The following is a 23,229-nucleotide window of genomic DNA, read 5'->3' on the forward strand; positions in this document are numbered from 1 at the left end:
GGTGTTCATCAGATTTGTTCTTTCATTTTGGTAGCTTGTTGTTCATGGCAAAAAATGATGGAAATTTAAAAGCTTGATAAAGAACGAATTATAACTTCAGTGGGTTTAAGTAAAACTCTTACCCGTATATGTATAACTTCAATAATACAGTTTGTTTACTCATGCAGTGCTTATATTCATCGTGTTATAACTCCACTGGTTTTTTTGTATAACTCTTTGACAATTTCTTGCAGCTTCAGGTAACAGAGTAATTCTAACCCTAAATTTTGCATAAAAAATATTATTAAACAATCAATTTTGATATAGTTATTCATGTTATAGCTTAAGTTATACATTCATTAAGTGAAGTTATAGGATGTGGAGGGTTATACATTCTCTACTTAGAGTTGTACATTATATGATTAGAGTTATACAGTCTCTGTCTAGAGTTGTACATTATATGTTGTAGAGTTTTCATTATATGCTAAGAGATATACATTGTATGACTGGAGTTATACATTATATGCCTAGAGTTATACAGTATAACTCTTAGCATATAATGAAAATATATAAGCATATAATGTATAACTCTAGACAGAGTTATACATTATATGCTAAGAGTTATACATTATATGCCTAGAGTTATACAGTCTGTGCCTAGAGTTATACATTGTATGACTAGAGTTATACAAACTGTGTCTAGAGTTATACATTATATGCTAAGAGTTATACATTATATGCCTAAAGTTATACAGTCTGTTGCCTAGAGTTATACATTGTATGACTAGAGTTATACATTCTGAAAACTAAAGTAATACAGTCTACAATGTATAACTCTAGGCATATAATGTATAACTCTTAGCATATACAGACTGTGTCTAGAGTTATACATTATATGCTAAGAGTTATACATTATATGCCTAGAGTTATACAGTCTGTTGCCTAGAGTTATACATTGTATGACTAGAGTTATACATTCTGAAAACTAAAGTAATATATAAACAAATGTATAACTCTAGACACGGAGTTATACATTATATGCCTAGAGTTATACAGTCTGTGTCTAGAGTTATACAGTATATGCCTAGAGTTATACAGTCTGCGTCTAGAGTTATACAGTATATGCCTAGAGTTATAAAGTCTGTGCCTAGAGTTAAACATTCTATGCTTGGAGTTACAGAGTAAATGCTAAGTAGCTTGGAGTTATATATTTCTTAATCATTTCATGGATGTTTGATTCTACTCAGATGGTCGTAAGGAAGCGGAAACTGAGTATTGTAAGCATTTGGCAAATGAGTTTTACACCTTGTGTAGGGCAACAATTTTTTGAAATCGACGAGGCAGTGACATTCTATAAAATTTATGCATTGACGTCCGGGTTTGATGTTCGGAAGTACTCGACGAAAAAATGGCGCGACGGTGAAATCAAGTCAAAGTTGCTGGTTTCCAACAGAGAGGGATTCACATATGTCCCAAAAGGCGAGGCAGTAATTAAAAAAAATGAGACCGGGATTAGGGAAGAAGATATGCAATGGGGATTAACAACTGCGAAAGAGAGGAAATATACAGTCAAGAGGGTAGGGTGTAAAGCACATGTCAGGCTATTTATGAAGAATGGAGTATTAGTAATTGACCGATTCCACATGGGGCATAATCACGAGCTTGTATCTAGTGAGGATCGTCAGTTTCAAAAGATGTCGCGGAACATAGAGGATTTTCACAAGTACTTGATAATGTACAACTCAAGGGTTAGTTTACTATTAATCAAACCTCCACTAATTGAATGGAAAACTTCTAAAGTTATACACCGAGATCTTAGAGTTATGTAAACCTCGAGTAATTGATTGTGAAACTTCTAAATATTTTTTAAAATTCTAGAATAATTTATAACAGCCTTAGAGTTATATAGAAAGTTGTTAGAGTTATACATATTCGCATATGTAAGAGTTATAAATAATAAGAAGTTGCACAATCAATCAATGGAGTTATGCATATGTTTCATGAAGTTATATGAAAAGGTGTAAGAGTTATAGTTGAGGAATCCTTGATTATTACTCAGCACTGATCAGGATTTGTTGTCCACTGTAGTTGAGGATAGGAGCAACTAGGACGTACAACATGTGTAAGGAACTCGTAAATGGGTTCGAGAACATTGGTGCATCCTTAACTGATTTTAAGAACTTCCACCGAGATGTGAAATGCTTCATCCATAAACGGGACGGTCAATTGTTCATAGACCGGTTCAAGAATATGGCACAAAATAGGCAGGGGTTTTATTTTGATTATGAAGTTGACAAGGATAATAGCCTTCGAAGTGCAATCTGGGCTGACAGAACCGCTAGAAGGAACTACTCCGTTTTTGGAGATGCAATGTCGTACGACCCAACATACTCAACAAACAAGTACGATATGATTTCCACGCCATTCACTGGCATAGATCACCATAAGCGATCAGTCACATTCTGTGGGGCATTAATTGCCCATGAAGACCATGAATCCTTCCAGTGGGTTTTCAACAGGTTTTTGAATGCTATGTGATACGTGCATTTTATATAGTCTTTTTAGGCCTTTTTATGCACGTATTTCTATGATATTATCGTAGTTTATGCTACGAAATGCTCCGAATATGCTACTTTGGTTTGCTTTGTCTTATTTGCAGGAATGAACCAGAAAGTAGTTAAATCAAGCCTTTTACCGTTCTTTTAGCATGCATTTGGAGGAAGAGTGAATTTGGAGCGGGAATGTAGCTATTTTGAGATGCGCAAAGAAGAAAGATAGCTAGGCGAGCAAAGGAAGAACTTCAAATTGCTAGTGGCTACTTTTAAAAGACATATCTCGAGTTCTAAAACAGATATTCAGGTGATTCCAATTGGAAATGAAAGCTTGTCCTCTTAGCTTTTCAACTCCACCGGAATCGCCCTGTTTGCCCAAGTAACGAAGAAATGGCAGCCGTTTGAAGTTCAGTGCGCAAAGCAGGAAATTGTGCGCTGGAAAGTACTCGATCGAGTAGATTTATGTTCGATCGAGTAGATTCAATTTAAGGTTTAATCGATCGAGTAGATTTTCTACTCGATCGAGTGGTTTAAGCTAATTTTACTCGATCGAGTGATTTAAAGTTACTCGATCGAGTGGTTTTGATGTTACGCGGGATTAATTAACCCGTGTTGGGCTTAATTTCGGGATAGACTTTTGTTTTCCTATTTAAGCTTTCATAATTAGGTTAAGGGGGCTCTCTTATCAGAATATACACTACCATACGTTACTTTCTCCTACTGTTACTTTGGATATTGCTTTTCTTCCCTTTTCCGAATCCTTACTCTGTAACTTTCTATTCCTTTTTATTCTTCTTATTAAATGTTTGTTAATCTTCTTTCCCTTATTCTTGATCTCTTATTATTTATGTCTAGCTAATTTCTCTGCTAGGATTAGGTGATTCGATGGACTAATGTTAATTGCTAATTAGGTTTATAGATTTGTCGTTGTTGTTTTAGTCTATGTTGTTAATCACTGCTATAATTGTATGCTGCTAGTTGAATCGATGCAATTAGCCTTTTAATCTTGGTAAGCCTTGACCTAGACCGAAAGGTTGGAAGGGGTGAGACTCGCAGTGAACAATAGGATGCTTTAGTGAGGGCGAAAGTTAAGCTAATAGCATTTTAGGGCGAATTGAGACCGAAAGGAGATATTCATTGCCCCTTAGACCGACACATTGACTAATCTGTGACCTTGACTGCAATTGACTGACATTCATTGATGAGCCGATATCCTAGTTCCCTCTTTCTTCTATTAATTTCTCTTATTAATTTTTCTCTTTCCTTAATCTTATTAGTTTAGTTCAAATATTTAAAACCCCCCATCTTGTGACCGTAGACAGACCGAATAGACAAGTAGATAGTGACCGCCTCCCTGTGGAGATCGACCCTACTTACCGTTGACTTCTGTTAGTTGTACTTAGGTATTTATTTTTGGTAAAGAAACGACCGTATCAAATTTTGGCGCCGTTGCCGGGGAGGCAACTATTTATTTACTTGTTTCTTTTTGTCTGTCTTTAGCCTCAAGGGATTTATTCCTTGAGACAGTTCTTATCTTTTTCCTTGAGTGTTGTTTTGATAGGCCCTACAGGTCCTACCTAGACAGTTCTAGGTAAAAGATCGTCAAAGGGAAGGCTTGAGTACCTTTGAACCGTCAACTATGTCCCATTATATGGCGCAGCAGGTGATTTACTGCGGGAGATGTGGTGCTGCTGAGCACAATGCAGCCTTTTGCATGGCAGAAAATGACGAGGTCCTCGAGTTCAGGCTTTGGGGACGAGCTAGACATTCCTCTGTAGTTGTGCCGCCGCATCTACCCTATCAACGAGGCTACCAAGAGCCTCCGTTTGTCTGGCCACCGCAACAACAAATTCCTCCTGATATACGGAAAGAAGAGATTGCGGAGCTGAAATCTTTATTGGAGACACTTGCATCCAAAAGGCAAGAGTGTGATAGACGTATGGAAGCTCAACTCATTGAGTGGAGTCCAAATTGCTCGATTAGCGAGTTGGATAGTAGGCAACCAGAAGAGGTATACTTTGCCGAGAGCGGTTTTTCCCGTGAAGAAACCGTGTTGCCCAATGCTGAGGAACATTTTTATGACTCGGATTACGAAGTTCTATCATATTTCAATGCCTTACAGGAGGATTTCAGCACTGTACAAGAATAATCACTCGATCGAGTGACTTATATTAGTCGATCGAGTGAATTTCCAGAAAAACCGTTCGATTGAGTAGTTTAAAGCACTCGATCGAGTGAAAATCAGGAAGAAAGTTCTCGATCGAATGACAATTCTACTCGATCGAGTAGTCTGGCCAGCGAGAGCATTGATTCGTCATGTGGGTTTGTTCTAGACGACGATTTTGATGATGATAATGGATACGGTGAATATCCCCTATTCAAAGCCGAGTTGGATGCACTTGAGGCTGCGATTTACGGGGTGAAATCCACTGAGGAGGGTGACAAGGAAGCAGCTGAGTCGGTAATTGCTCCTAGCACGGAAGAGGTAATAAATTTCTTTATCTATGATTCCATCATTGAGAGCAACCAACCCGAGGTAGTAAACGATAACTCTATTATTGTTTGTTTGAATAGTACAATTAGACCTGGCAAACAGATCGGGTCGTGTCGAGTTCGTGTTCGTGTCACATGTAAACGGGTCACGAACCCTTCAACCCAAACCCGACCCAATTAAATTTCGTGTCGTGTTCGTGTCGACCCACTTACATAAATGGGTCATCAAGCCACAACCCTAACCCGTTAATTTCGTGTCGGGTTCGTGTCGTGTTTTCGTGTTTTGTCTATATTTGGAAAGTGTAAGTATACTTATGCGATGGAAAATCAAGAAAAATTAGGATTAATTCAGTAAATAGGTCATTCGTGTCGGGTTCGTGTTTAGAGAGCTCAACCCAAAACCCGACCCAATTAAATCTCGTATCGTGTTCGTGTTGACCCACTTACATAAATGGGTCATTAAGGCTCAACCCAAACCCATTAACTTCGTGTCGGGTTCGTGTCGTGTTTTCGTGTCGTGTCATTGTTTGCCGCCTCTAAGTACAATGCCTCATTTTACTCATGCTTCGTATTTTAATAATATACCTTCTCCCAGATGGTTAATTGATTTAACTGTCTTTCACCGTACTTGTCATCTTGAAATTGTTAATCTGAAACGGGGCCCTAATTTATCGTCAATTGCTCCGGCGCTCCTTTATTATGTGGATAAATTTAGGAGCTCTCATAGGAAATTTGTTAGACTTAAACAGTTGAACATTTTTATTTCCTATATTTTTATTCCACTGTGGTGCTACTTACATTTTTGTGTAGCACATGCGCAGCTGTTTGATCGGTTGCTGCGCGCTTTGAGCTGTTTTGACCAAGCTAATTAAGAGAGGCTGAATAAAAAGAAGGTCGAGCTGGGACCTGACTGAAGCTAGCGCTACCCGGGAGACAACCCGGAGATTTATTTTTAATTGTTTTTCATATTATTCCAGTTTTAGTTGTAATAAATGGTTTCATACCATAGACTATCTCAGCTACGCGTGTTTTGTTGGTTTGCGGGCTATTTTTATTGCGTTTTACAGGTATACACTGGAGATTACTCGATCGAGTACTTTTTGTACTCGATCGAGAGCTTTTTCTGCTGTTATTACTCGATCGAGTAAAACAATTTCACTCGATCGAGCACCTGCAAAGAGAGAACAACTCGATCGACCGCTATTCTTCTCAATCGAGCTGTTTTGGACGCCCATTGCTTGGATTAACTTCCTGTGATGATATTCGGGCTATTTAGCGACCTCCCACATTGCTGGCTGGTTTGGGGAGGTCCCTTCTTCGCGTTATCTTGTAAGTTTTCCGCATCTTCTCTCTCTCCTTTTAGTTTGCATTTCCTTTCCCTATTTTTGGGTACGATGAGGGCATTGTACGGTTTGGTTTGGGGAGGTTATGCATCCATATCTGTGTCTGCATTCAGCTTTTATTGCATTCCTGTTATCACGTTTAATTTTCATATTTCATATGCATTGTTTTTCAAAAAAAAAAAAAAAATAAAAAAAAATAAAAAAATCACGTTTATTTTTGCATATAGGTTGAGTCGGAACGGTAGATTTCCGTGATGAAATTGCACTTTAACTTGTCATTTTTACTTGAGCCTTGCACTTTATTGACAGTTATTAGCTGAGTCTTGCGCATATCTACGAGTTTTTGTTCAAATTTAGCTGACTGTTTAGACTTGACCTGATAAATTGGCAACCTACTCTATAAATTCTGAGTTTTAGAGCCTTATAACTGGTGACATTCATGACCGATTTACATAGGAATTGAGAGTAGTACTCCTTGCATAACATGTTTATTACTTTTGCACATTTATGAAATTCGATTTCTTGTCAATTATATACGTTCGGGTTTGTGGTCGGTGTCACATGCAGGGAGGCGCTTGCGAATTTCCCTTTCTTACATTTTTCACCCATTTAGCTCCACTTAAGCCAAATTTAGCCTTTTGACCCATTAGCTACATCCATAATTAAGCCTTCCTTGTTAAGCTAGTTTAGTATAACTTTTGCGGTATTTTGATCCATATCGTGATTTGGCTCGTATGTTCATTTGTTTGGAGTTGGTAGAAGAACGAGAAAGGGAGAAAGAAAAGAAAATGAAAAAAAAGTATACGTGTGAATAAAAAGAAAAAGAAAAAAAAAACAAAAATTGAAAAAGGGGAATCACACGTGAGGTAGAAAAAAAAAAAGTTGAAAGAATTTGAGTTGGTTTGATTCATGAGATTGTATGTGCTACTTTTATCTTGTGACGGTCTCACTCCTCTGTTTTATCTACATCTTTTTGAGGAGATAGTGTATGTGATTAGTGAGATGTGTGCCAATGAAGGGCACTTGTAATTTATTTTCTAGCCAGTTGAGAATTGGATAGTCTTATATGGTCCTGTTTAGGAGCTAGCTTGACGCTTTACCTCCACATTTCCATAATTAATTTTGCCTTTTCTCACCTGTAACCTCACTTTCCCATATCATTTGTAAGCCCTCGGCTGTGACGGACATTGTTGGTTGGAATGTATGTATGGTACTTGAATCGTCTATCATTTTTGTTGCATGCATGTTATGTAGGTCGCAGTCTAGGTGAGTGACTGTTTTCTCTTTCTCTCTTATACATATACTTTCACCCTTTGCTTCATGAGAGAAGAGTGACCACGTGAGAGTCCGATTTTATTGGTCTTGCAGGGTCGATAGGTCAGCTTTATTTATGGACATCTTATAATTCGTTTGCCTAATGATCATTGTAGCTGTAACTGTTGATTTTAGTTTGCATTAAACTGGTTTAAGTAGACAAGTAATAGCTAGCTCTGAGTTATCTTTTCCATTCCATTAGTTTGTATTTAGTTTACTCGAGGACGAGTAAAGGTTTGGTTTGGGGAGATTTGATACGTGCATTTTATATAGTCTTTTTAGGCCTTTTTATGCACGTATTTCTATGATATTATCGTAGTTTATGCTACGAAATGCTCCGAATATGCTACTTTGGTTTGCTTTGTCTTATTTGCAGGAATGAACCAGAAAGTAGTGAAATCAAGACTTTTACCGTTCTTTTAGCATGCATTTGGAGGAAGAGTGAATTTGGAGCGGGAATGTAGCTATTTTGAGATGCGCAAAGAAGAAAGATAGCTAGGCGAGCAAAGGAAGAACTTCAAATTGCTAGTGGCTATTTTTAAAAGACATATCTCGAGTTCTAAAACTGATATTCAGGTGATTCTAATTGGAGATGAAAGCTTGTCCTCTTAGCTTTTCAACGCCATCGGAATCGCCCTGTTTGCCCAAGTAACGAAGAAATGGCAGCCGTTTGAAGTTCAGTGCGCAAAGCAGGAAATTGTGCGCTGGAAAGTACTCGATCAAGTAGATTTATGTTCGATCGAGTCCTTTTTCTACTCGATCGAGTAGATTCAATTTAAGGTTTACTCGATCGAGTAGATTTTCTACTCGATCGAGTGGTTTAAGCTTAATTTTACTCGATCGAGTGATTTAAAGTTACTCGATCGAGTGGTTTTGATGTTACGTGGGATTAATTAACCCGTGTTGGGCTTAATTTCGGGATAGACTTTTGTTTTCCTATTTAAGCTTTCATAATTAGGTTAAGGGGGCTATCTTATCAGAATATACACTACCATACGTTACTTTCTCCTACTGTTACTTTGGATATTGCTTTTCTTCCCTTTTCCGAATCCTTACTCTGTAACTTTCTATTCCTTTTTATTCTTCTTATTAAATGTTTGTTAATCTTCTTTCCCTTATTATTGATCTCTTATTATTTATGTCTAGCTAATTTCTCTGCTAGGATTAGGTGATTCGATGGACTAATGTTAATTGCTAATTAGGTTTATAGATTTGTCATTGTTGTTTTAGTCTATGTTGTTAATCACTGCTATAATTGTATCCTGCTAGTTGAATCGATGCAATTAGCCTTTTAATCTTGGTAAGCCTTGACCTAGACCGAAAGGTTGGAAGGGGTGAGACTCGCAGTGAACAATAGGATGCTTTAGTGAGGGCGAAAGTTAAGCTAATAGCATTTTAGGGCGAATTGAGACCGAAAGGAGATATTCATTGCCCCTTAGACCGACACATTGACTAATCTGTGACCTTGACTGCAATTGACTGACATTCATTAATGAGCCGATATCCTAGTTCCCTCTTTCTTCTGTTAATTTCTCTTATTAATTTTCCTCTTTCCTTAATCTTATTAGTTTAGTTCAAATATTTAAAACCCCCCATCTTGTGACCGTAGACAGACCGAATAGACAAGTAGATAGTGACCGCCTCCCTGTGGAGATCGACCCTACTTACCGCTGGCTTCTGTTAGTTGTACTTAGGTATTTATTTTTGGTACAGAAACGACCGTATCACTATGGGTGGAAAGGAACCCAAGTACATTATCACAGATCAGGATGCGGGCATTATTAATGTCGTACCCCTTGCCTTCAAGACTGCACGCCACCGATTTTGCATGTGGCATATAATGAACAAGGTGCCATCGAAGTTCGGGGTGATAAGGGAGGATTATAAGGAGTTCCTTCACAAGTTGAACAACATTATATGGGACGACAACCTAGAAGCAGACGACTTTGACTCTAGGTGGGCAGAAATAATGGAAGCACGTGGTCTTGTGAATGAAGAGTGGTTTACAGAAGCGTACGATAAAAGGAGCCAATGGGTGATGGCGCATTGCAGGGACTTGAACATGGGTGGTGTAATGAGGACAACCCAGAGATCAGAGAGCATTATTAGTTTTTTTAAGAAGTTTGAGCGAAGTCGTGCGTTAGTGGAGTTTTGGATGCGTTTTGAAAGCGCTATGGACCATCAACGACATACGCAAAGAGACTTGACCATGAAAACCGACACTCAACACCAAAGAAGGGGGACGCATTTACCCATAGAGGAATATGCGTCAAATGTTTATACCCGTGAGGTTTTCAAGGAATTCCAACTAGAGGTCATTTGCTCAATCGATACATGTAAGACCGGGGGCTATGCTGAAGTCGATGGAGTTGAAGTGACTGTCGTTAAGGATTCAATCAGAGAGAAAAGTTTCAACGTAGAGTACAACCCAGGTAACAACATTTTGGCATAATCTTTTACGATGTGATAGTTGACTGAAGTTGCTAGATATAGTGCCAAAGTTACATTGTCTGAACATAGAAGTTATACAATTGTTCACTGAACTATAGTTATCTGCTGTATAAATCTGACTACATTTTGAATAACTTAATTTTTCTGAATGTATAACTCTTGTTATTATATGTATAACTCTACTTGCAGAATGTATAACTCTTGTTGCCATATGTATAACTCTACTTTCAGAATAACTTTAGAAGTTATTCAATTGTTCACTGAACTGCAGTTATTTGTAGTATAACTCTAATTACATTTTGAATAACTTTAGCTTTCAGAATGTATAACTCTTGTTATTATATGTATAACTCTACTTGCAGAATGTATAACTCTTGTTGCCATATGTATAACTCTACTATCAGAATAACTTTAGCTTTCAGAATGTATAACTCTTGTTGCCATGTGTATAACGCTACCTTGATAATGTTTAACTCTTATTATTATATGTATAAGACTACTATATGGATAGAGACGTTATTTAGATGACAGTAACTTCATAATTTAATTTGATTACGGGGGGACACGCTACACGTGCGGTATGCGATGTTTGAAAGGATGGGAATTCTGTGCCGACATATAGTATGGATTTTGTCGGCTAACGGCAAGAAGACAATTCCAGATGATTACGTTTTTACAAGATGGAGAAAAGATGCATTGCAATTCAGATTATCAGAATGTGATGGTGAACAAGCGGATTCAAATAGTAGCGTTGATGGAAAAGAAGTTGAGATGGTGAAGTTGTGGTCAGAAGTTCGCGACCATTGGTTTACTTCGTGGCATGAGTCTGACTGAAGTTGTGAACTTAAGCTCCTTAATTAGAGAGTTCAAGGAGAAACTTTTACCGTACAAGAAAGATTTAACTAAGCAGCAGGAATTCAAGCAAATCCTTGGTTGCCCCGCCAGTGACGAGGTAATAATACTTCCACCAAAACAATCTAAAAACAAAGGCAGCGGTAAAAGAATGGTGTCAGCTAAGGCTAAAGCCATTGCCTTGGCTTGTAAGCCAAAGCGCATGTGTAATAACTGTAAACAAATGGCACACCACGATAAACGGAACCGCCCTAACCCATTTTCTGAGCATCCACCGTCTTCACCAGCATCTGAAGGAGGAGGAGGAGAAGAAGAAGAAGAAGAAGAAGAAGAAGAAGAAGAAGAAGAAGAAGAAGAAGAAGAAGAAGAAGAAGAATAAGACGACGAAGAAGAAGAATAGAGAAACTTAACATGCTGTAGTAGTAGGCAGTAGAAAAATACCTCCGTCTCAACAAATTATTTACAATCTTTTTTTCTTTAAAAGGTAAAAAATCTGGTGAGACAGAAGGGGTATTCAGTAGTTAGCTTTTGTCTATTTTGAATGGGGTTTGCACCTTCCATATTGTATAGCTTCAGTAATATGAGTGTGAAATTTCAAGCTAATGTTGTATAACTCTTTTACACAATTTGGATGACTTTTGTTCATGGCAAAAAATCCAATATTTTAAAATTTGATAAAGAACAAATTATAACTTCAGTGGGTTTAAGTAAAACTCTTACCCATATATGGATAACTGTACTTCACAGAGTGTATAACTCTTATACTTATCTGTATAACACTTCTAATTATGTGTATCTTTTGCCCTTGTTTCTATAATTGTTGATATATTTAACTAAAGTCATGTGTTGTATGACTCTTGTACACAATTTGTATAACTCTTGTTATTTTTTGTATAACTCAAAGCTGTCTAATAAATTTTGCCTTTTTCATAACTGCAGTCATGTGTTGTATAACTCTTGTACACAATTTGTATAACTCTTGTTATTTTTTGTATAACTCATAGCTGTCTAATAAATTTTGCCTTTTTTCATAACTGCAGTCATGTGTTATATAACTCCTGTACAAAATTTGTATAACTTTACTTCACAGAGTGTATAACTCTAATTCTTATCTGTATAACTTGGATTTTAATTATGACATACCAAGATGATATAATAACAATCTATTCCAAAAAAGTTGTCTAAGTTGTTAAGGAGTTTCTTGACAACATACTAGAGTTGCAAAAACAGAGACTACAAAATGAATGGAAAAACATTCTATTTTTTCCCAGGTTTTTTATCTGCTTTCCGCGCCATTTTTCGTCTGGCTTCTAGTTGCTTCAGGATCTGGTCTTTCTCGCCAATGAAACCGTTGACCTTGGTCAGAACTCCTTGCCCGATGATGTTCATGTCAGCTAGGACAAGCGTCACTGCCAGCTGGATTACCAAATATCGACGGTTCACCTTCCTCTCAGGATCAACGTGACCAAAACTATCACCCTCGTACATTAACATGTGCATCATGGTGAACAAGCCAGACTCGGTGTCGTTAATCGTTTGCTTATGCCAAGCAAACTGGATCTGACGAAACTGAAACTCCGGTAGGTCTTTCCCTCTGTCCTTGTCCTCGTCCCTAGACTCCAGATAGTCACTCATGAGGCTCGCCTGACACAAACAAGAAACGTCAAAAAGTGAAATTGTAAAGGGGTGACAACACTTTTGAGTTGAACGTAATTACAATTTAATTCCACTTACAATTACGTGACACGCTTTGCATATCTCCGACTGGCCTGGACTTGAGTAGTACTTATTGTCAAAAAGATCGATCGTACGTGAATTAAAGTTGATACACGCACATGCATAACGGGCTTCAATCTTAATGGGTATGAAGATTAAATCAGCCTTCAAGCTAAAATCTTTGCCACTGTCGATTCTGAAGACGTCCCACACATTGTACAACCTTTCGGTGTTCTGTGTTTGTTGGACAGGGTTTCGTACAAAGTTTAAGATTATTTCCTGTTCAAGTAGAAGTATATGTGTAAGAATACCATAGGAGTTATAGGGGTTGTGCAATGGAGTTGCACAGTAACTCTTATAGCATATTGAAGTATGCCTAAGTTCATACTGGCTGTTAATAACTTCTCAAAACAAAATGTGTAACTCCATAGAGGGTATGTATAACTTTAGTCTTATTTTCCACTGTGAAAGTTTTAAATATCATACCCTCAAAGTATAACTCTAAAGAGGGTATGTGAAACTCTTATAGCATATTAAAGGATTGATTACAACCATACCATATGACGGATACCGAAGAAAGACGAACGAAATAACGCGCACTCCTCTACCTCCAAAGATTAAGCAACAAGGACCAACACTCAATCACTGAATCATCCATTGGCGTCTCAGGGAGCGTGGACAACATTTGCAACCTATTAATTGTTGCGTGCCGGGAATAGTTCACAAGTAGTTCACTGTGGTTCAGCCAGCAGGTGTTAGTCAGGCTATAACGTCTACTAAATGGGAAGGTAACTGCTATTAAAATGACTGCATAACTTCAGTGATGAAACATATAACTGCAGATTAGGAATGTGTAACTCCATTAACGATATGTATAACTTTAGTTGGTAAAGTTATACATTTCAGTCTTGAAGTTATACAAAGCATATAACAATACTCAAGTGGTTCTGTTGATTTTAGACAGCTTACCCATTTGGAAATTTGTAGTCATCAAGGAAAACGTAATCAGCCACTTGTTTGCGATACACCGGGATATCCCTAATTAATGCCTTGTTTAACCTCAGCACCTTGGCGACCACTGTAAGGTCGGCGTCTGGCTCCCCGCAATATGTGGTGCAACCAAGGCCATCGCCCTTACCCCGGGAGCGGCAATTGACCGCTGAGAGGGCCCGACTAGACGGCGTCCGACCCAGTGCTACTTGGGGAGGTGGAGTCTGATAGGTTGAACTGACTTTGGAGCAAGGGCGTTTAGCAGAACTGTTCTCTCCGGCAACTCCGGCACCTCTCTTCCTTCCACTTGTGTTGCCGGCTAACCTCTGTGCCTCACGCAGCTCCTCCATTTCACGGTCTTTAACCTCCTTAAAAGCTGCTACCCTAGATAACACAGCTTCCCTATCCACGTTAATGTCACTGAGGACAAGGGTGGCAACAACTTCCGCTCGCATGAGGTCATTACTGTCCTTTGTCCCTATGGTACACTCGAATGGCTCTCCACGGTACAGCAACATATGAACCATGACGTAAAGACCACAGTCATTGACAGTATACCCTGCTCCCTGCCAGTTGAATGTAATGTTTACAAAAGGAAACCCTTCAACTTTCTTCCCTTTGTCGAGCCCTTTGTAGACCATATACTTTCCCATCGCATCAGCCTGGCAGAAGTTAGGCAAGGCGTTTAAAAGGGGAAGACCAATTAACAAAACAATGGAGCTAAAAATTAATCTAGTCACCAGTTTTATAAGACTTACAGTAATACACGCAATCCCTCCATATGGTAATTTCAGAAGATCGTCCTCGTAAGAACGATTATCAAGGTACTCGATCTGCTCAGAGAGGAAATTTATGCAAATACAAGAGTAGTGATCTTGATCGCCAGTGCTTACGGGGACGAAAACCTACAAACATGCACCAAAAGTCTAAGAGTTATAAAACATAATTAGAAGCTTAGAGGCATACATATTGTGCATAATTGGAATTATACATTCTATGGTTAGAGTTATACATTATATGTCTAGAGTTATACATTCTATGGCTCGAGTTATACATTATTTGCCTAGAGTTATACAATATATGCTTAGAGTTTTGACGAGTGGCTAACTTCACTCCATAACTCTAGGCATAGAATGTATAACTCTAAACATAGAATGTATAACTCACTGCACATAATGTACAACTGTAAGCATATACTGTATAACTCTAGGCATATGCTTACAGTTGCACATTATGTGCAGTGAGTTATACATTATATGCCTAGAGTTATGGAGTGAAGTTAGTCACTCATCAAAACTCTAAGTATATACTGTATAACTCTAGGCAAATAATGTATAACTCTAGCCATAGAATGTATAACTCTAGCCATTCTGAAAACTAAAGTTATACAGTGTATAACTCTAGCCATAAAATGTATAACTGTAAGCATATACAGTATAGTGTATAACTCCAGGTATAACTCTAGGTATAACTCCAGGCATCTAATGTATAACTCCAAAGTATATATTGTACAACTCTAAGCATATACTGTATAACTCTAGGCAAATAATGTATAACTCCAGTATGGAAATGTCTCTATATTGATATCTGAGCTCACCATATCAGAGTCCAGTTGGAATGGACTAGAACACGACTCTTGCCACATGTCCCACGAGGCACAAAAGTCTTCAGAATGATCAACAACCAAGTTTTTTTTCCTGCCTTGCCAAATTGCAATTGCTAGGTCCTATAAAAATGATAGACGGGGGTTGGCAGCTTATATCACAAGTTACGTAAATTTTGTCACAAAATAACTTGCGGAGTTCGAGCACACTTACAGCGTGACCTAGGCCAAAGAAACAACGCGAACTTGCAACAGCTGCGGTGTTCGCGTGCGTATGCTGATTGAGTAGTACAGACCAGAAGTCGATGACATTGGCCATAATTTGAGACCCGGGCATCAACGTCTGGAGATCAATACGCGTTATGCAGTTTGGGGTGGCATATGTGACCAATTGTTCCCTACAAAGGATTAGCAAAATGAGACACGCAGCAAAGTGAAAAGATTCATGACTGTTTCACTGTCGTATTGAAATATAGGTAAAACTTATCTTTTACTTACTCTTTATTATGGTCGTGGAATTGATCAAAGACATAATCCATTACATCCTTCCTCACCCTGAACACCGTCCTGAAACGTTCCTTGTTAAATCGCAGCAACTGTGAGCATACGTGCTGGTCAGGTTCGGGTGCCCCGCAATCCTGAGAACAACCTAGGTTCTCAGGTACAATGTCCATACACGGAAGGGGGACAGTTGAATGCAGTAAGAAAGGATGGTGGATCATGTCACATCGCGGCACATAAATAGGGAGGGGGGGGGGGGGGGAGGAGTGGTGCAACCGGCTCAACCCTAGCAACAAGGATTTCAACTACCACACCTTCTTTGGCCGCACTAATCGTTCCCTCATCAACCCCGGCAAATGACTCATTCACATCTGCCGTGCTCATGAAAGTCAGAGGGATTTGATTTCCACTCCATTTCGTTGAAAGATCCCCCGGGGTGACCTCCGCACCATCGACAACAACTACGTTTTCACCCCCGTTGTTAGGCTGTTGTTCAACATTCTCAATTACATCCTTTAGTACAGTGGCCTGAATGAAAAATAATAAAATTAAACACCATGCTTTTGTATCAAAAAAGTTACAGGTATAACTCTAAAAGTGATACAAAGAGGTCACGAGTTCTGACGAACCAATGAATTACAGTTATACATAGAAGGGCAAGAGTTATACACGTGTGAAGTATTACAAATATGCTATAAGAGTTATACATATTTGAGTTAGAGTTATACACATATGGTTAAGAGTTGTACCAAACGGCCGTTGCAGTTGTACAAATTGAAAGATAAAGTTATACAAAGAGGCACTACAGTTACAAGGCCTCATCATAAGTTTCAACAAAGTTATACTTTATCTACTTAGAGTTATACACGACCAATTAAAAAAAAACGAATGTATAACAAATATTTAGCGCAAATTAACAAATTTACCTCGCCGCCAGGACCACTCCCGTCCGCTGGAAGTCCACATAAAGCTTCCTTGATTTCAGCAGTAGAAAACATACACTCCATCAATTCTTGTGCATCCATTGGCAATGATGGGACCGTAGATTTTTCCATCTCCTTATCTGACGGTTGATTGTCTGACAATCTTTCAACATTTTCTTTCAATCCCACCCCATGAACTTGCTCATACACCTCATCACCTACCCCGGGCCGAGTTTCAGCATCCTCTGACAGTCCGTAGGCTTGGTCAATTTCCTCCACGGTGTACTTCGCCTCCAACAACAGCTCTCTGACCGTTTGGACGGGGGTACACATAACTTGATCCTCTAACCCTGGGCTAGCATCTGACAACTGATTAGAAACTACTGTATCACCTCCCACTCCCTCCATAATCTTTGACCATGAAACTGCAACTGATTTCCTTGGCGCGTCAGCTTTGTCCGACTCTCCACGCGGCTCAACACAAGGGTTACCACCCCTGCCACCCCCATCATTGGCGAGACTAGACGGAACTTCACTTATTTGACGCGTAGATGCATCGATTCCGCAATTTTTTTGGGGGGACTCACTAACTACCTCTCCAAATGCAGGAGCATTACCAACAGAAACCTTCAGCCTTTCTGCAATCTGTTCTGCTTCAGCGACGTACTTTTGAATCTTTTCACCCTCAAAGAATTCTTGAGAGGCCTGACTAGAATTTAGGCCCGTCGGATCCCTAGTTACAGCTTTGATCCTTGCGGTAACATCTGCGTACCATGAACAGAACACAATAGCGTTCCTTTGCATCTGTAGATAAAGCTCGTGAGTACGCTGCATTGAAGAAGTACATTAAGTTAGTTATATTATAATAGATGGGTACGTTCAGCTGAAACATAATCAATCTGCAAAATATATAATAGTTTGAACTTACATCGACAACCCTAGCTTTCAATTCCTGGTCATCCTCGACACCTGCTGGTAGTTCGATCTGAATGAACTTCTTCTCAGAAGTTGAGCAGGAGAGAGGGGGTGGGGGGCTGATAGCAACAGTAGTTTGGGTTCACGAGGGTCGCTGAGGCTGATACTGTCCAAACTCCTAATATAAGAGGGATCTTGAAGGCACCTCGGATACCTGGTCTTAGACAAAGTTAAAGTACCCAATCCCCCTTGAGCCACCTCAAATTTTAACCTATCTACAAGCGAAGTTTCATCCCAATGCTTAATCAAAGGTAGATTGTGGAGGCACGGCCTACCCTTGTAATCATATCGCTGAAGTAGCTTATCATGAGGAAGGGGATACAGCCACCCAACATCGTTACCCCCTTTTTACAGTCTGTCCCCGCTTTCACCATCATTTCCAAAATATAAGAGCACCAGTCAAAATGCAGAATGGCTTTAGGATCTTCTACAGCCCTTAAAAGCTTCAAATCTATCCCGTTGTTTGGGGTGGGTGCGAGGAATAAAGACATAGAGAACAAAACAAATAGCCAGCAAAAATGATCGTCCGCCTCCTCGTACTCCATAAGTTCCTTGTGAACTTTCCCTAAACTTATTGAACTATTTGCTTTCTCCACCCCGTAAGCTTACCGCCATTTGTCCTTCAGCTCCTTATTTTCGGGATCGTTGGATCCCTTCTGCAAACCAGTAGGTACCAACGGGAGACGGTTGGGTCCAAAAGGTATAAAAAAACAGTCATGAACGTCATGCTTACTGATCATAAACTCTTTCTTCCGTGAAGCCATGAACACATATGACCCATCAGAGAAGGACTCCAAGAATAGGCGAACGTGTGCAAGTGCGAAGCTGCTAATCTTAAGCTCCAAAAGGCCACCAAACCCAATTTTCTTAACAGCGGACACCTGATCCTCATTAAGCTTTTCATTGAGAGAGACAAGCCTTTGAGGTCGACACGAAACCGTGATTTCATGCACTCTCTTTACCCTTGGCTTGGCCTCAACCATCTAGGGAAAAACAAGGACAACACACAAAATTAGACATACTGTAGTTGCAATTAGAGATATTTGCAACAAAGAAATAGACATACTGTGAATTAAAGTTATACAATAAATAGTCAGAGTTATACAAAATATAAGTAAAGTTATACATTCTGATAGTAGAGTTAGTCAGAAAATATCAAGAGTTATACATTCGACAAAAGTTATTCAAAATGTAATCAGAGTTATACAACAAATGACTGCAGTTATAAAAAAGTCAAACTTTGAACCTTGGAATCAGGTCCCTTCTCAGTACTTAGTACATCATCCATCTGTAGGTGACAAACAATAGGGATTCAGATTATGTATAACCAAAATTCTGTAAAATCAAATTTCTGTAAAATCCAAAATTCTTTTCACCATTCAAAAGAAGAGATAATCAAGAGAGTTATACAGAATAACAAAGAGAGTTATACATATAATAACAAAAGTTAGACAATCTGAAACTAAAGTTATATAATGTGTAACTCTAGCCATAGAATGTATAACTCTATTAATAAAATGTATAACTCCAAGTATATACTGTATAACTCTAGGCATATACTGTATAACTCTAGTCATATATTGTATAACTCCAGGTATAAAATGTACAACTTTAGGCATATATTGTATAACTCCGCTTATACATTATGACAAAGAGAAGTTATTCAACATGTAATCGAGTTGTACAACAAATGACTGCAGATTATAACAAAAGTCAAACTTTTAACCTTGAATCAACTCCTTGTCAAGATTTGGGTACATCATCCATCTCGTATGTGACAAACAATAGGGATTCAGATTATGCATATATTTAGTTGAAGTTATACATAATTCAATAAGAGTTATATAAAAAAGAATTTTGAATGGTTTGTCATCTCTTCTTTTCAACCAAAATTCTGTAAAATCCAAAATTCTTTTCACCATTCAAAAGAAGAGATAATCAGGAAAGTTAGCTATACAGAATAACAAAGATAAATTATACATATAATAACAAAAGTTAGACATTCTGAAAACTAAAGTTATATAATGTATAACTCTAGCCATAGAATGTATAACTCTGGCCATAAAATGTATAACTGTAAGCATATACAGTATAATGTATAACTCCAGGTATAACTCTAGGTATAACTCCAGGCATCTAATGTATAACTCCAAAGTATATATTGTATAACTCTAGGTATATACTGTATAACTCTAGGTATAGAAACTAAATAGAAGTAGAGTTATACATATAACAATTAGAGTTTGACATTATGAAAGAAGAGTTGGTCACAGAATCAGAAGAGCTATACATCTAGTAACCAGAGTTATACATCTAGTAACCAGAGTTATACATATTGAGTACTAAAGTTATACATCTAGTAACCAGATTTATACATCTAGTAACGTATAAATAAAAGTCAAAACTAAATAGAAGTAGAGTTATACATATAACAATTAGAGTTTGACATTATGAAAGAAGAGTTGGTCACAGAATCAGAAGAGCTATACATCTAGTAACCAGAGTTATACATCTAGTAACCAGAGTTATACATATTGAGTACTAAAGTTATACATCTAGTAACCAGAGTTATACATCTAGTAACGTATAAATCAAAGTCAAAACTTTTAACCTGGATATCAAGTCCCTTGTCAATATGATGTGACCATAATTAGCGCATATTTAGCCCCCGAATTAGCCTTGTTCCCATGCTTTTTAGTGCATATTTGGGTCATTTATTGTCTTTAGTTCTTTGTTTTGCATACTCTTTGAGATTTTGATCCCTTGGTAGGAAAGGAGTAAGAATCTTGCATTTTCATGGCAAAACGAGACTAAATTGATTGAATTCAATGACCAAGCATCAAGGAGAGACAAGATTAGAAGGCCTTTGTATATATTATAGTAGTTGGGCAATGACGAGAAAGGATCCTTGCATCCCCGAGGAAATCCCCAAGGATTTTATGAAGAAAAGGGAAGAAAAGAAGAAGGAACAAAGCTGAGCAGCAATCCGTGCGGATTGCCCTGAATCCGCCCGTCCTCCACAGCACAATCCATGCGTCTTCCTTCAAAGACGCCCGGGAAGCAAGCCCAGAAGACGCCCGGATTCCCTTGAAGACGCCCGTGCCCAGCCTCACAAATCCGCCCGTCCCGTGCCTAAGACGCACGGATTCCAGCCCAGCACAAATCCGTTTCTTCAAGCTTCAAAGAAAGAAGCCCTTCCTTCGAAAAATACCGGCGTCTCCCTGCTCAAATCTCAAAAGTGTAATTACTAGTTTAGCCCTTAGTTAACCCTAATGCATCCACCTAATTTCCACTATAAATACCCCATTAGTCTAATTAGAAGAGGATGTTCTTCTTATCAATTATTAGAGTAGTTAATATCAATCAAATCCCTCTTTAGTTTTGTAATCAACAATTAATCAAGTTTTAATACAAGTTTTATTTCCTTAATCTCTCTTTTGTTCATCCTTTATTTTGGGTAATTGAAGATTATTTGGATTATTATTGGGAGATTGACAACCTCTCAATCAAGCATCAAGTACTTCTTTTATTCTTTGCTTTATTATTGGAATCATTAGTAGGTATAATTCTCTTAATCCCTTTTTAATTATTGTTAATTACTTTCATTTATTCATCATGTTTCCTTTTGTTGGTATGATTGACAACCTTGCTAGCATGATCAACATGATAATGAGTGAGTAGTGACCTAGCTAGGGTTAATGGGTAATTAGGGGAAACCAACATGGGGGATGATTCATGCTTAAATTAATATGCTTTTATGGTTTATTTGCTTGCTTGTTTTGATCTCAACTCATGCACATGTTATGTTTGATGAAATGCGAGCCTATGAATCCTTGCATTTTTTACCCATCAGTTATCTTTTCAATGAGACTTGTAAGACATAAACCAACTCGAGTCTCATTAGACCATGCATGTTGTTGAGTAGGGAAGATTAAGTCGACTTGTAGGTGTTGTACAATCTAATCGATTCGGCTCCGGGACCCAAACTTTCCTAGGATTGTAAGATATAACCCAACTCAATCCATCACAACAATAATTGCTTGCTTATAATTTGAGAACATGTTTGTATGATCAATTCCCATGATTCCCCTATGACCCCATGATACCCTAGTGCTTTTTATCAATTGTTTACAACCCTTTCATTTCATCTTGCTTATTTACTTTAATTACTATTTAGTTAGTGACCTTCTACATCAACCCAAATTGTGACACCCCTAAGACACCACTAGTTTCAATAGAAATATCATCTCAATTCTCGTCCCTTGGGATCCGACCTTTACTTGCCTCTTTACTAATTGTAGAGTTGTTTGTGGAGTTATAAATTGTGTTTGATTGGATGTGTGACGACCAACTCTTGTCCATATCAAAATGGCGCCGTTGCCGGGGATGGTGTTAACTTGATTTAGATTTTCTTATATTGTTATTAGTTGTGTCTTTCTTTGCCTTGGGGAAGTAAAACTCCTCAAGGTTTGTTCTAATTGTTTTCGAGTTGTTTGATATTTTGCATGTCTAGAAGGTCACTAGGTGATTTGTTACCTTTTGATCGTGAAATTGAAAGAACTTTGACAACCAATAGAAGACTTGCTAGGAGGAATTTGAGAGGTATTAGTGAGGTTGTAGATATTCAACCAACTATTGAGTTCATCAACCCTTTTGCAAGAGAAGGTGAGGAGAACCCAACACAAAATACCACACGAAATCAACCCACCATGCCTAAGTTTTCATCACATTCCGTACCCACCAAGGAGAACCTACCCAATGGTACTCCCACACCACAACATCTAACCGGAAATTTTATTGCTAAATCTGCCTTTATCCAATTAGTCGAAAGGAGCCAATTTGGGGGGATGCCTAGTGAAGACCCTCATTCTCATATGGAAACCTTTTGTGACTATTGTGATGCGATTTCTCAAACCAGTGTAACTCAAGACCAAATTCGATGGGTCTTATTTCCTTTTTCTCTAATTGGCACCGCGAAACAATGGTTGAAGGGCCTTGATAAGGCCACTCTCGGAATTGATTCTTGGAAGAAATTGGCTCTAGCTTTCTACAAAAAATTCTACCCACCGGAAAAGACTAACATGCTAAGAACTCAAATTACGGGTTTTAAGAAAAGGGATGAAGAATCTTTGTATGAAGCTTGGGAGCGGTTCAAGGGAATTTGTCGCTCATGTCCTCACCATGGACTTAGCGAGTGGTTCTTGGTACAACAATTTTGGAAAGGTCTATATGAAGATTCAAGGAACATTCTCAACATGGGATCAAATGGACAACGAAGTTGATGACAATCAAGCATGGAACAAGATTGAGGAAATGGCGGTCCATAACTCACAATATAGTAGACCTCGCAAGGCTACTAGAGGAGGAAAGCATGAAGTGGACTCCGTTACTCAATTGGGTGCTCAACTTAGTGCTCACATTGACACAATCAATTTGAAGTTTGAAAAAGCTATGGCTAGACTTGAAGACGCCCGGATTCTCTTGAAGACGCCCGTGCCCAGCCTCACAAATCCGCCCGTCCCGTGCCTAAGACGCAC

At 38.5% G+C, this 23,229-nt stretch overlaps 1 protein-coding gene and 1 non-coding gene across 2 annotated transcripts; both read right to left on the bottom strand.

Moving 5' to 3' along the window:
- Nucleotides 1-12,611: 12,611 nt before the first annotated feature.
- Nucleotides 12,612-14,346, bottom strand: LOC141590125 (uncharacterized). The gene is made up of 3 exons (XM_074410736.1): nucleotides 13,670-14,346; nucleotides 13,337-13,434; nucleotides 12,612-12,628 (listed from the first exon to the last, which is right to left on the bottom strand). The coding sequence occupies exons 1-3, from the start codon at nucleotides 14,341-14,343 to the stop codon at nucleotides 12,612-12,614; spliced, it is 789 nt and encodes a 262-aa protein (XP_074266837.1). The 5' UTR covers nucleotides 14,344-14,346.
- Nucleotides 14,347-22,773: 8,427 nt separating this feature from the next.
- Nucleotides 22,774-22,880, bottom strand: LOC141593604 (small nucleolar RNA R71). Its single transcript, XR_012521677.1, has one exon. It is a non-coding gene; the product is annotated as a small nucleolar RNA R71 (small nucleolar RNA).
- Nucleotides 22,881-23,229: the final 349 nt, after the last annotated feature.

This window comes from Silene latifolia, chromosome 7 (genome assembly GCF_048544455.1).
Source record: "Silene latifolia isolate original U9 population chromosome 7, ASM4854445v1, whole genome shotgun sequence".
NCBI classification, from domain to species: Eukaryota; Viridiplantae; Streptophyta; class Magnoliopsida; order Caryophyllales; family Caryophyllaceae; genus Silene; species Silene latifolia.

Coding starts and splice junctions, on each gene's coding strand:
- LOC141590125 (XM_074410736.1), bottom strand. CDS start 14,343: ATGGGAAAGTATATGGTCTACAAAGGGCTCGACAAAGGGAAGAAAGTT. Junction 13,435..13,669: donor GACTACAAATTTCCAAATGG/GTAAGCTGTCTA, acceptor GCTGAACCACAG/TGAACTACTTGTGAACTATT.